Source organism: Danio aesculapii, chromosome 20, assembly GCF_903798145.1.
Source record: "Danio aesculapii chromosome 20, fDanAes4.1, whole genome shotgun sequence".
In the NCBI taxonomy this organism is placed as follows: domain Eukaryota; kingdom Metazoa; phylum Chordata; class Actinopteri; order Cypriniformes; family Danionidae; genus Danio; species Danio aesculapii.
Window position 1 is genome coordinate 3,315,498 of NC_079454.1, and position 15,000 is coordinate 3,330,497.

Below are 15,000 nucleotides of genomic sequence, written 5' to 3' on the forward strand. Positions count from 1 at the left end.
AAGGATGCTCTGTACACTATAAACACACACACTACACTACCTGACAAAAGGCTTGTCGTCTATCCAAGTTTTAGGAACAACAAATAATAGCTTGACTTCTAGTTGATCATTTGGTATCAGAAGTGGCTCATATGAAAGGCAAAGGCCTCTAGATGACGCTTATTTGACCACAATAAAATATGATCATGCCTTGATTATGAATGATTTCATTAGGACAGTAAGGTCTGACTCTGCTTAGACAAAAGTCTGCTCACTGAACCTTCAATAATGTCCAGTATAGAATATGTGGTCATGCTGCAGTGGAAACAGAATGAATATTGTGTCTGACTCCATCATGAGCTTGGAGGACTGCATCCATACATCTCTGCAATGACTCAAATCACTGATTAATAAAGTCATCTGGAATGGCAAAGAAAGCCTTCTTGCAGGACTCCCAGAGCTCATCAAGACTCTTCAGATTCATCTTCAATACCTCCTCCTTCATCCTACCCCAGACATGCTCAATAATGTTCATGTCTGGGGACTGGGCTGGCCAATCCTGGAGCAGCTTGACCTTCTCTGCTTTCTGGAGCTTTGATGTGGAGGCTGAAGTATGAGAAGGAGCACTATCCTGCTGGAGAATTTGCCCTCTCCTGTGGTTTGTAATGTAATGGGCAGCACAAATGTCTTGATACCTCAGGCTGTTGATGTTGATCATCCACTCTGCAGATCTCTCGCACGCCCCCATACTGAATGTAACCCCAAACCATGATTTCTCATTCACCAAACTTGACTGATTTCTGTAAGAATCTTGGCTCCATGTGAGTTCCAGTAGGTCTTCTGCAGTATTAGTGATGATTGAGATGCAGTTCAACAGATGATTCATGGGAAAAATCCACCTTCTGACACTTCTCCAAATGATCAACTAGAAGTCAAGTTAATATTTGTTGCTCGTACAACTGGGATACATGACAAGACTTTAGTCAGGTATAATAGATAGATGAAATAAAACATTAACAAAGCTGTATCTTATGAAACGCCAGTTGAAGGGCACATAAGATGCATTAAAGAGAAAGCAGCCAAAGCCTATTTCAGAAATCTTTGCTGTAAAATATGTAGGGAAATTTAGCAAAAGAAAAAAACAAATCGGTACAGGTAGAAGAACATTCTGCTTTATTCATCTTTTTTAAAACAAAAGCAATCAGCCAAACACGTAGGATCAGTGTTACATTAACCTTACTTACAGTCATAAATTAACTATAAAACTTATCTCTGCAATCAACCAAAAAATACACCTGAGAACAAATAATAGGTTAAAAAGTCCAAAGACTGACCGTTAATTAGAACCCAGGCTCATTCTGAGAACGTAGTCCCGGGGACGTTTCTGGAGACCGCGAAATACGTAGCCGGGGGTACGTACGGCTGCATTTCATTTTTTTAAGCGAACGCTGCAGGGCGGTGTGACGCCGTTCCCTTCGGCGCTTGCCGGCCGGCCGCTCGCCTCCGTGTGGAGGGCTTTACCGTTGCAACCAGTTTGTCCGGTTAGCTCTTCGTGTACTCTGGCGGACTCGAGGCGCAGAGAGGGGCTGACCACGACTACGACGACGACCGGGTTCAAGTCCGGGGAAGAGCGGTTCCAGAAATCAGGTAAAACAAAAACAAAATCCAAAAAATGAAGCGAACAAGTTGGTCACAGGGTGAGAATGTGGTCAAAATCCGAAAACGTGGTAAAAATCAGACGAGGACTTTTCTTTTTCTGGACGGCTTTTGTGAATCGTCGTTGGTTGGGTTTAGGGACGGAGAAGGGTGGGTCAGCCGATTGGCCGGTCACACGGTCAATCATTCTGTCATCCAGGCAGACAGGCGGAAGGTCGTTCGACAGCGGCCTCTAGCGGGTTTACGCGAGAACGGCGCGGGAAAAAGCGCATGCAGCAGCCTCTCGCGGACTCGCGAAAACAAAAACTGCAAAAATACGTACCTCCCGCGACGTATTTCGCGGTCTCCAGAAACGTCCCCGGGACTACGTTCTCAGAATGAGCCTGGGTTGGTTAGATACACTAAAGATTAATTGTATATCACGTTTTAACAACAGAGATGCTAGAGATTGGATCCAGCGTCAGATCCTGAGATCCTCCCCTGGGGGGGAGGGAGCCGTTCACGTAGCTGGCGCAGTTTCCTCTGCACCACATGCGGGTTGCTATGGTAATAATAAACGTCTGGAAGAAGTGCATTTACTTCGAACTGTGATCAAAACCGACTGGAACTACCTGTGCGTTTCAATGAAAATAATGCACACCCATCCAGCCAATCAGAATCAAGAATTTCAACAGACCATGGAATAAGAGTGATTCTAGAATTGTGGGTACATTTGTTAACCTTCAATAGAATAATATCACAAATATGTCAAGTTATCTCTAGAAAAATAATGTTTGTTTGTGTATTTAGGGACATTTAGTCCTGAAAGTATTTTAAAACTCCCTACAAATGGTCAAAATGTTCATTTTAGTGTGCACTGTCTCTTTAAGTAGCCTTTAATGTAATTCATATTTCTGCAAGTTTCGATTTGAAACCTTTTTTCCCCTGATTTGAGCGGTGGAGATTGAATAAAGGAAGTGCAGTTATGTCTGAGTGTTCAGTGTAGTTTAACCACACACACACACACACACCCATCAGACCTGCTCTGTGACCCTGCAGTCGAGCACCACTGAGCTAAAACACTGCTGTTTTTAACACAATTCAGCCTTCAGATCAGTCCGTCACAAGCCTTTCACTCTAATTGGCCAGGAATGTCAAGTTCAGCAGGTTTTTAGAGTTTGATTTCACAATACTCCCAAAAATTGCATCATTTTTAGTTTATTTATTAGAAACTGTATCCAATATTCGCGGTCCGCGAGTGTGTGTGTGTGTGTGTGTGTGTGTGTATGAGCACAATTGCTAATCAAGCAGCGGCAGAGATGCGGCGTTCATTAAAACTGAGGCTGTCACACGGAGACGGCGTTTCCCAGAATTCATCCTGGAGGAAAATCCTGCAGTTTAATGATATCTGTGTCGGCGGGCTGTGTGTGTGTGTGTGTGTTTGCTGAAGTCCCGCCGCTGCCCTTTGATTCTGATTAACTAATGAGAGGACTTCACTTTCCCACAAGACAAAGTGCGCTGGAGGATTGAAGCAGAGCGAGTGTCTGACAGGGTGGGAACATGTGTGTGTGTGTGTGTGTCTGTGTGTGTGTGTGTGTGTGTGTGTGTGTGTGTTGTGGGCAAAGTGACCTTTTCTGCTCTCGTACATGAAGAGGTGAAGAAATGAAGGAGAGCGAACGAGTGTCTGACTAATAGGAGATGGCAGTGTTAAAGTGGCTAATGAATGATCCGCTGTACACACACACACACACACACACACACACACACTTCACTCACACAGATCTGCTGCGACACACCAGCATCTCCATCCACCAAAGCAACCCAGAAGTGTGTCACGGCGAGCGTGAAATGAAGTGCCGTCTCTGCATTTGGACTGTTCACACCATAAGATGACTGTAGTGATAACACACACACACACACACACACACACACACACACACACACACTGTCTGTCAGAAATGCTCTGTCGTTTTAGCATCTGCAGGGATTAGCATTTAGCATTTATCACACAAAATGTAAATCCTCTCATCATTTACTCTCCCCTTTTCTACTTTTTTAAACACAAAAGAAGATATTTTGAGAAATGTAAACCTGTAACCATTGACCTCTGTGTATTTCCCTACTATGGAAGTCAGTAGGTTTCCAAATATCTAAAAGAAGAAAGAAACTCTTTTTTGGGGGTGAACGATCCCTTTAAAGGCACTGTACGCAAGTTTTTATTTCATTAAAATCTCCAAAAACTGTGGAAAAGTATGATATATTTTGCTGACTCATGTACCTGCATTATCTCAGATGTTTGTAAGAATGTTCAAATGCAGAGAAACAGGCTGTTTTAACTAGCGAGACGAAGCTGTGTGGTGAAAATGTTATTTAAAATGACACTTTCAACAAAGGGCTTACAATTTTGTCCTCAATCATACATAGTAAGTATACAAAATACAAATGTTATATAAAAGTCAAGGCCGACCAACTCAAAGTATGGAGGACTTTCACACTGCTCAATGTTTTCTCGTCCACATTTTTGTCAACTTTATTGAAAGGTTGAGATAGTGAAGCTATATTTTGTGCTAATGTCAAATTTGTCAAAACAAACACCACTACTCCACATCCTCTGATTATACTGACTCATTTTGAATGAGTTCTGACACCTGAAGCAGTCATGATGAGTAACAATTCACAAGCTTCCATTAGTTAAAGCTGCTGTATGTACGTTTTTGACTCTTCTAAAGCATAAATCACCATAATATGTTTGCAGATATTTCAGAAACATGCTAAGTGAACATTCTTGTTTATCTGTAAAACAATGCTGAAGACAGATGTTCAGCTTTAAAAATGTGCGTTACGTGCCGGAACGTCTGTCTTTGATTTGGTCTCTTTAACCCGCCCAATGCCAGTTTAGCCAATTATATTTCAGCACCCCAGGGTGCCTTGGTGGAAAACAGCGTATTTCATTCATTCAGTCAGGAAGGCTCTCAGAGCATGCGTCCGTGACCAAAATGCGACCTCTTGTGGTCAGTAGCAGACTCCAAAATGAGATGCAGATTCAGAGTTCCACCTGAGGTGGTTATTAATTAACAAAAAATATAATTATTAAATGCTTAAATATTAGGTGAGCAGATTGCATTGTAACCCCGTGTCCTAACAACACGCTACATGATAAGATTTGCAGTAATAAGCCATTTGGTTGTTTGCACCAGACGAAACACGACAGTAAATGTAAATACAGCCATTCAGATGCACAGAATAGTACACTCACTGCACTCTAGCGAAATGGTAAGATTTATAATCTAATGAATACATATTAAACCTCTTTAACATTATTAAATGTAGATGCTGGTTCAGATGGTTTATTTTATTCTCCAGATCTGAGGTGAACTATCTGCTGCTGCTTTCAGTAGTACGGCAATAAATGTGATGTAAAATGGCCTTCAGACTCACATTATTAGCATTTAACACTGAATAAAGCACATGAGGTGTACCTGAGCTGATCATTGTCAGTTTTCTGTTGTTCAGCTGTGAGAAACAGAAGGCATTTCAAAAATATAAATGTCAGGTGTTGATTAGGACAAAAACTCCTTTTAATATGGAAATATTCCTTCTATCACGTGCCGTTGCTTTTATTTACAACATGACCTAAATCAGCCTTTAGGCTCTGGTCAGACTCGCTCCTGTTAGTGTCGTGAATCTGGCAACCTGCACTTGCGTTTGTTTTGAAACAGGAGTGCAATACCTAGTTCAACCACTGGGTGTCAAACTTACATACCGCACCTTTAACATGAACTATGAACGAATGACTTTATTTTCAAAAACTAACATTAACAAAGATAATAAAAACTGTATTAAATGTGTTGTTCGTTGTTTGTTCATGTTAGTAAATGCGTATTGTTTTAAAGTGTTATCTATAATGGTGAAGTGACTGGGTTAAATGCGTTGGTCTTCTTGCTGATGTTGTCCCGCACAGCGGCGTAACGGCGAGGATATTCCCGTGGCGGAGAAGAAAAACATCAACCACAGGAAGTTTGCAGCATCTTTCCGCCTGAAGGAGGTCAGCAGTCAGGACCAGGACCTGTACCGCTGCGTCACGCAGTCGGAGAGGGGCTCCGGGGTCTCCAACTTCGCTGGACTCATCGTCAGAGGTAAAGCATGCTTTCTAATGCAGGGTATATAGAGCATTTTGAGGTATGTAAACAATACCAATAGTCCTAATGCCCTGTATTACATTTTTAATTTAAGTATACTCAAAAATGTCTGTCAGTGTTTTCAAACAATTATATTTGATTTACCAAAGTCACACATCTGTCACATCCGTAACGGAGCCATTTCCTTATAAATGCAAACATTTTGAATCAAATAAAATCAATGATTTTTGTTCTATAGTGAGCCAACTCTTCTCATTTTCATTAGCATTATTTTATTTGGGTTTGCAGTTAAATTTACAGAATTTTTACGAAGTATGTTGAAGATTGTAAACTCGCTGACTTTTTTTGGTCACCTTCATAATGCATCTTTATTTTCCTCATTTAAATATATGAAAAAAAGGTTTACAGATATTTTTTCTGATCCCATAACTCTCTGGTAAGTTGTTTTGGAAGATATATGTCATGTTCACCAGCAATCGAGGACTGCAGGGATCGCTGGTGAACTACAATCCAGTCATGAACTACAAATCCCTTCATTCCCCTACACACAGCTGAATCCTGTCACCTGTTTGTTGTTACTGAGTCGTTAGTTTTTGTATGGTATGTTGTGCATGTGTTGTGTTCCCGTATCTTACCTTTGTTTCTTGTTTTGTTTATTATTGTTCTTTGATTTTTGGATGTCCCATTCTTTTTCTGTTATCTGCACGATTATTTCTTCATTTAATGCACTTGTATCCTACCTTTTTGTATCCGTCTCTTCAGCATACCGTGACAATATAAACATACTGTTAACATATTCGGTGGCGCAGTAGGTAGTGCTGTTGCCTCACAGCAAGAAGGTTGCTGGTTCGAGCTGGTTACGATACTAAAACCCTGTTATTATACTTATTTTACTTTTACTTATTTCTCTCTATATTATTCTTATATTTATATTATTCCAAACTACTAAAGTGTCAATAAAAGTCACTTTGTTAAACTGTAGAATAAAATTTTCAACATCATAAGTGGACAGAGCAGAGATCAACATCCCATAATGCAGTTCACCACCATAAATAAACACTTGTGAATCACAACATACAGAAACTGTTCATTCTCAGATATTGTTACAGTGTAAATCCACCTCATAAATCCACCAGAGAGCGCTGTGCACATTTCTGTCAATCTCAAATGCGTTACTGGACCATGTTTGCTAATCTTACATGCTTGCTATCGACTGAGCCACACACCCCCTTACCTAAACCCAACCGATAGTGTTTTTAAAAGCAAACTAGTAGAGAAAATTGCATCTCAGCCACATTTCACACTGCTTTTTATTTATTTTTTGTTTATTTAACTTTTTTGTTGTCTTTTGCTGTACTTGAATTTCACTATGTGTCCTAAATCCGATGTCATACAAGGTGAGCTATCGAGCAAACTGACCGCTCCAGAAAAGCTGGTTATACAGAGGTAATCATTCAGCGGTAGCTCGAAAATGAACAGAAGATGTCTGTGGCATCATACCGCCCCGTAGAGTTCATCTTACACACAAAAAGCAGCCGGACATATGCACAAACTTCCCAAATATGTAGCCCTAGGCACGTATCCCCAATGAGCCTGTGCTGAAAATAGCTGATATGCGCGCATACATACATTTGATTCCATCTGATAACCTAGAAAATAAGCTGACTGTAGGATGCACCAAGTCAAAATTGCATTAAGGTAAAAAAAAAAACTTCATTTGAGGCTTCTTGTTGTATATATTTTCATTTCAAACACATTGATATTGATCCTTAAATCCCAAGATTGATCTTTTAGTCCCTGATCAATATCATGCGCCTCCCGTCCAATAATTACCAGAGGCTTTGTGTTTTGTTATTTTCCACAAGAAGCAAACTCTCGTCTTTCAGATTCTGCCCATTTGATCGGGGAGATCAACCACTGAATGCTGTTTGCACTGAAAAAATAAGTTCAATTAAACTTAAAATAATTCGTTCTCTTTTCGCTTGGATTTTTCCTTTATATTTTTATCTCAAAATGTTTAGTTGATAGAGTTCAATAGTTGACCCAATTACTGATTTCAATTACCTGGACTTGCAAAGTTTAGTTTTAATACATCTTCAAGTTATCTGTACTCACATTAACTTCATGAAGCTTAAAAGCAGATCTTCTCTATTAGCAGTAGCACAGACTAATACATGACACCATTTATTGAAGGATTTTACATTCAACGGAACAATTACACACACATAAATTACAATATGATTAGTTATATTTCCGTCCACCTATTTTTATATGCATCTTGAATATTTTGGTTTGGTCATTCTAAAACGCCAAAACCATTTCAGTACTGGTGTTATATTGTTAGTTTCCAGCAGAAATGTTCAGAGCGTCTGACCTCCGCGTCTTACATCTTCAAACACGACATTGCGTTCACTGTGTGTCAGTATTGTCTTCTGATGCGCAATTCATTTTTTAAAGATTGACGCAGCTTCTATTGCAGTAAATTCTGCTTTGACTGTTGATTTTTTTTACGTCAGTTTATCAGGAATTGATTTTGTTCTCTGTCACTCGTCAGATGGAATCTTTTATCTTCATATGTATCTTTAATGTATCGTATCATATAAATAGCTGCTTCATATGTATCTTTAATGTATCGTATCAGTAGCTGCTTCATATGCATCTTTAATGTATCGTATCAGTAGCTGCTTCATATGTATCTTTAATGTATCGTATCAGTAGCTGCTTCATATGTATCTTTAATGTATCGTATCTGTAGCTGCTTCATATGTATCTTTAATGTATCGTATCTGTAGCTGCTTCATATGTATCTTTAATGTATCGTATCAGTAGCTGCTTCATATGTATCTTTAATGTATCGTATCAGTAGCTGCTTCATATGTATCTTTAATGTATCGTATCAGTAGCTGCTTCATTTGTATCTTTAATGTATCGTATCAGTAGCTGCTTCATTTGTATCTTTAATGTATCGAATCTGTAGCTGCTTCATATGTATCTTTAATGTATCGTATCATATAAGTAGCTGCTTCATATGTATCTTTAATGTATCGTATCATATAAGTAGCTGCTTCATATGTATCTTTAATGTATCGTATCAGTATGTGCAATTTCCAGTTTTGCACATAAATTTTATTTGCATCTTTGTATTGGAAACAGCTAATGTCTTTACAAAATAATTGTCCTTATCAAGTAACGCTTTGGACAGACTTAAATCAGCATATGTTTTAAAGTTAAGGCAACAAACACTCTAGTTACACCAACTTACAGTCTAGTTGAAACAGTGAAACCTTCAGATTCAGAAACTGCAAGTGGTTTAATTAAAACATTGTGTTGAAAGAATAAAATGTGGAATCTTTTTTATAATAAATAATGTCATTACCCATTTTCATATGATCCTATTAATTCATTATATTTTACTTCACACACTGCAGATGTCTTAATTATTTAATGTATACATTTAAATCAATCTGTCACGACTATATGCCACTCAGTTAATCATTATATTTCATATTAGACATATTAGAGGTGAAGCTTCATTTTAAAAGTAGATATAGGCATTCATGTGCATCTTAAAATACAAATCAATACATTTAAAGATCAGTAATGGCAAACAAATTCCAGCTAAATGGTATTTGTAGCCCTTAAATCACTTTTTAATAAAACAAGAATATTTAGTTTCCCCTTTAATATGGTAAACACAATAAGTAGCATCTCTTTAAATCTGAGTCATGAACCGAACAGTGAGTTGATGTGCTGAAACTGAAGGCTTGTGTTTTATATTTTGTGAAAAGGTAGCCACATGTGTCCAATGAGCCTGGGCTGAATATTTGGCATTACTTCATTATATTTTACTTCACACCTTACAGATGTCTTAATTATTTAATGTGTATCTTCTAAATACTCTGTTAATCATTATATTTCATATTAGACATATTAGAGTTGAAACAGGGTCGCATTGTGGCTCAGGGGTTAGCACTGTCACCTCACCGCAAGAAGGTTGCTGGTTTGAGTCCCGGCTAGGTCAATTGGCGTTTCTGTGTGGAGTTTGCATGTTCTCCTCGTGTTGGTGTGGGTTTCCTCCGGGTGCTCTGGTTTCCCCCACACAAGTCCAAACACATGCACTATAGGTGAACTGAATAAACTAAATTGTCTGTAGTTCCAGCCTGATCTCACGAGAAAACGTAAGTATTTTACGTTTTGACAGTTTAGTGGCTAAATCGTACGAATTCGTACGAGTTCAGTCGTACGAAATTGTACGATTTTAAAATTTTAAAAAGGAGGCGTGGCACCTAACCCCACCCCTAAACCCAACCGTCATTGGTGGATGAGCAAATCGTACTAAATTGTACGAATTAGATCGTACGAATTCGTACGAATTAGCCACTAAATCAAAAAGTTACGAATTGCCTTGAGATTGTGTTGGTAGTTCACATAGTGTGTATGAATCAGTGTGTATGGATGTTTCCCAGTACTCGGTTGCAACTGGAAGGGTGTCCGCTGTGTAAAGCTTATGCTTGATAAGTTGGTGGTTCATTCCCCTGTGGCGACCACTGATGAATCAAGGGTCTAAGCCGAAGGAAAATTAATAAATGAATGAGTTCAAATGAATGTACACACTTTGTGCTAGTTAAAATACAAATTTGTTCGATAATAGCTAAAATGACCAGTTAAATGCTAATTAAAGCAACATTTTATAGTTCGTTCCCCCTGCTGTATTAAAAACACACACAGCATGTCTTTAAATCTGAGTTACGAACCAAACTGAGTTGATGTTCTGAAACCGAAGGCTTTTCCACCCAGAGAAACGTCCATCGCGGCTACAGAGACCATCTGCTTGTTTAAGCGCCGCTAAATAATACAAATGCATTCCTATTTCAATTACCATTGGGTGCCGCGTTATTATGCACAACCTGTTTATGCAAACGAAGCTCTCTGGGTGTTTTTGGCGAGTGCTCCTCCGCAAGCGAGTCCTGCGAGCTAGAGTTTGCAGATGCGACTCTGAGTGTGTGTGTGTGAGAGAGAGAGTTAGTGGCGGCCGGAGCGCTGCAGGGACACACACTGACAGCTCAGATATCTCCAGCACACTTCCCCAGCTGACATCCTGCTACAAGGATACCAAAGATGGTAATTTCAGCGGAAATTTTTGGGCCATGGATTTGTGCGTGCGCTAATGGGAGCTGGCACTGAGTCGCCTATTGTCGCGCGTGACCCCGGGCTAGTGCTTTATTAGCTCCCGCTCTCCCTAATGCGGGCCGACAGCGGGGCCTCGCGGCTGTTTGGGGCCGCTTTGTAACAAATGAAAATTTCAGTGGCGAATTCTTGCGCTGGAGAAGTATCGATCTGCGTGTCCCCCAGCTGCGTGAAGAAAGATGGGAGAGGGAAAAAAAGTCAGACACAAGCGAACACAGTTGTCGCCTCGGAGCGCGCGGGAGCTCCGCATGTTTAGCCCAGGGTTTCCAGTAATGACATTACGGCCTCTCTGGCTTGTAGAGAATAAACCGAATTGACAGGACGTGCGCTGAGAAACACTTTCAGATGCAAGCAGTCGATAAAAGCCGGCCCTGTTTTTATTAGATCTCACCACTGTGGAGATCCACAGTCAGACTGCAGAAAGACCTGCTCGAACGGCAAACAGAAAGTGCTTTGGTTTAGCAAAATAAAACAGAATATCTACTGTTCAATTTAAAGTCCTTAAAGGGATAGTTTCACACACCATTTATTCGCTCTTTAATCTTCACTCTGCAAGGCAAAAGACGATATTTTCAAAGAACTGTACCAGTAGCTGCTTTATATTTAACTTTAATGCATCATATTGGTAGTTGCTTCATATGTACCTCTATAATATCTTACAATATTGGTAGCTAATTCATATGTATCTTCAATGTATCATATGGTATCGGTTGCTGCTTCATATGTATCTTTTAATGTATCGTATTAGTAGCTGCTTCATACGGGTCTTTAATGTATAGTATCGTATCGTAGCTGTTCATATGTGTCTTTAATGTATAGTATCGTATCGGTAGCTGCTTCATATGTGTCTTTAATGTATAGTATCGTATCGGTAGCTGCTTCATATGTGTCTTTAATGTATAGTATCGTATCGGTAGCTGTTTCATATGTGTCTTTAATGTATAGTATCGTATCGGTAGCTGCTTCATATGTGTCTTTAATGTATAGTATCGTATCGGTAGCTGTTTCATATGTGTCTTTAATGTATAGTATCAGTAGCTGCTTCATATGTATCTTTAATGTATCGTATCGATAGCTGCTTCATATGTATCGTATCTGTAACTGCTTCATATGTATCTTTAATGTATCGTATCATATAAGTAGCTGCTTCATATGTGTCTTTAATGTATCGTATCGATAGCTGCTTCATATGTATCTTTAATGTATCGTATCGATAGCTGCTTCATATGTATCGTATCTGTAACTGCTTCATATGTATCTTTAATGTATCGTATTAGTAGCTGCTTAATATCTATCTTTAATGTATCGTATCAGTAGCTGCTTAATATCTATCTTTAATGTATCGTATCATATAAGTAGCTGCTTCATATGTGTCTTTAATGTATCGTATCTGTAGCTGCTTCATATGTATCTTTAATGTATCGGATCATATAAGTAGCTGCTTCATATGTGTCTTTAATGTATCGTATCATATCGGTAGCTGCTTCAAATGTATCTTTAAAATATTGCATCGGTATCTGCTTCATATGTGGGTTTAATGTATCATATCGTATTGGTAGCTTCTTTATATGTAACTTTAATGTGTCTTATTGGTAGTTCTTTCATATATACTTCTACAGTGTCTTATAGTATTGGAAGCTGCTTCATATGTGTTGTTAATGTATCGTATCAATAGCTGCTTCATATGGGTCTTTAATGTATCGCTTCGTATAGTATCGGTTGCTGCTTCATGTGTATTTTTAGTGCATTGTATAGGTAGCCGCTCTGTATGTATCTTTAAATAGATAACTCACCCAAAAACTTTAATTCTGTCATTATTCACTCTCCCTTGACCTGTTGAAAACAAATGAAGATACATTGAAGACAGCTGGAAAACCTCCAACTTCCATAGTGTTTTTCCTACTAGGCAAGTCAATGGTTACAGGTTTTCAGCTTTCTTCAAAATATCTTCTCTGGCCAAAAGCAAAAAACTGTAAAACCACTTGATAGAGAGTAAATAGTGAGTGAGTGTCTTTTTTGGGTGAACTGTCCCTTTAATATATATCGTATTGTTGACTATGCATTGAGATGCTTATCGTATCGTACCATATCGTATTATATCGGCCTCAATTCTGAAATACACACCATTAAACTCCTGTAAATATTTCTGGCTTGCTGAAAAGCTTAGAGCTGCCTGTAAAAAAACTGAATAACTTCACCATTTATTGAATTCTTGATCTGAACGAAGAGGCAGAAGCGGTGGCCAGAGTAATGTCAGCCGGCCGAAGCCTCAGATCCCGCACTGCAGTTGTGTGTGTATGTGGAGCCAGAGATGTAGAGATGATGATTGTTTGCTACTCGTGATTTTCTAATGACTAGATAACAGGCTGTCACCCTCCTGTGAGCGGCGCAAACACGTCTCCTGATTGCTGGTAAATATGCCTGGAGAGACAGCGAGAGATCAGGAGATGCTGAAGACAGAGCGTTAAAGTTTGATGAAGCCTGATCGTCTGATGATGATGATGCGCACGCTCAACACGCGCAAACAAACCAAAATGTCAACAACTCTGAAGGCTTCATCTGAGAGCACGAGCAACAGAAAGGCTCTGCTTTTCGTTAATGCCACAAGCATGGGCTTCCTGTTTTTGAGACGCATCAATGATTAATTCACTTTCACAGAATATGTGAATTCCTGCGTGGTGCTCACACACTCACCTGAGCTGCACTCTTGGAGATGAAGGTACCTTTTGTGTCTAGAGGACTACATTTAAACCACATAGAAAATACCAAGAGCCACAAATCAGTTTTTATAGTAAGGCTTTATTTAAAGGGGTCCTATTATGACCCTTTGTACAAGATGTAAAATAAATTGCTGATGTCCCGAGAGTGTGTGTGTGAAGTTTGAGCTCAAAATACCACACAAATAATCTTGACTGACCTTGTTCTGGTTAAGAAATAATACTGAAAACACCCAGAACAACAAAGTGGATGGAAATGCAAATATTAAACTCACTGATTTCAGACCTCAGTGTGGTGGTCTTCTGTAGAGTCAGCACTGGGGTCAGAGCAGTGGTTTCTGCTGTGTGTGTGTGTGTGTGAAGCAGAGCTGATTACAGCGCTGTCAGTCAGAGTGTCTCCTGCCCTGTAAAGCTGTCCGTCAGGTCTGTGTGTGATGATTGTTTGTGTGATGATGGTGTGTGTGTGTGTGTGTGTGTCTTCTCTATAACGCTGTCCGTCAGGTGTTAGATTGCCGTGTCTCCTGATCCACATTCACTCTGCGTCTGTCATCTCTCTCTCTCTCTCTCTCTCCTCCACGAGGCCCATCAAAACTTCAAAATAAAAAAGCTGTGACTCCTCTTCCCACAGGAAATATTCGCTCTGGCTGCTCCTCCCGCACATATTCTCCTTGCCTTTATCTCCGTCTCTCTCTCTTTACCTCTTCTTTTGTACCGCCGCGGCCTCGCTCTGATCAAACACATCCCTGCCGGGCCCTCGCTGCGCAAATAAATGACAAAAAGAAGAGATTATTCCTCAGAGCAGCAGACGCTGAGTCCAGGGCAAGAGCAGCTTACAACTGCATGATCACACTGTTCACCACTCCAGATTCGTGTGTGTGTGTGTGTGTCTTTAATATACTGTATATACAGCGGTAGGACAATGTAACGGAAACACTGGCCAATTTAGTATTGGAGGTTTGATGGCTAAATTTGAGCATCTGGTGGCCAATCTTCACATTCCAGCAGTGAGAGCAGAGTGTAAAGGTTTTATTATCAGAGCGATAGCACAGTTTTACTTATTATGGGGGACATGTCAGAGTTCAAAAGAGGACAAATCATTGTTGGGGCACATCTCTCTGGTGAATCTGTGAGCAAGACAGCAAGTCTTTGTGATTATCAGGAGCCACGGTATCCAGAGTTATAGGGTTGGGTATCGTTTGGAGTTATCGGTGCTAAATCGATACTTTTAAAATGGTAAAATGGCTGAATCGATACTTTTGAGCCACAAAATTATGGTGGATGACTCTAGAAAAATCTTTTATTTGACAAAATACTTTGAATAGAACAATATAATTCAAGTTTAA

The 15,000-nt window shown here is 39.6% G+C and overlaps 1 protein-coding gene across 1 annotated transcript in view; it reads left to right on the forward strand.

The window, feature by feature from the left end:
- ptprk (protein tyrosine phosphatase receptor type K) overlaps window positions 1–15,000 on the forward strand; it is a 344,134-nt gene that overhangs the window by 168,511 nt on the left and 160,623 nt on the right. The window contains 1 exon segment of the mRNA XM_056481373.1: window positions 5,576–5,750. Within this exon segment, the coding sequence (XP_056337348.1) occupies window positions 5,576–5,750 (175 nt within the window).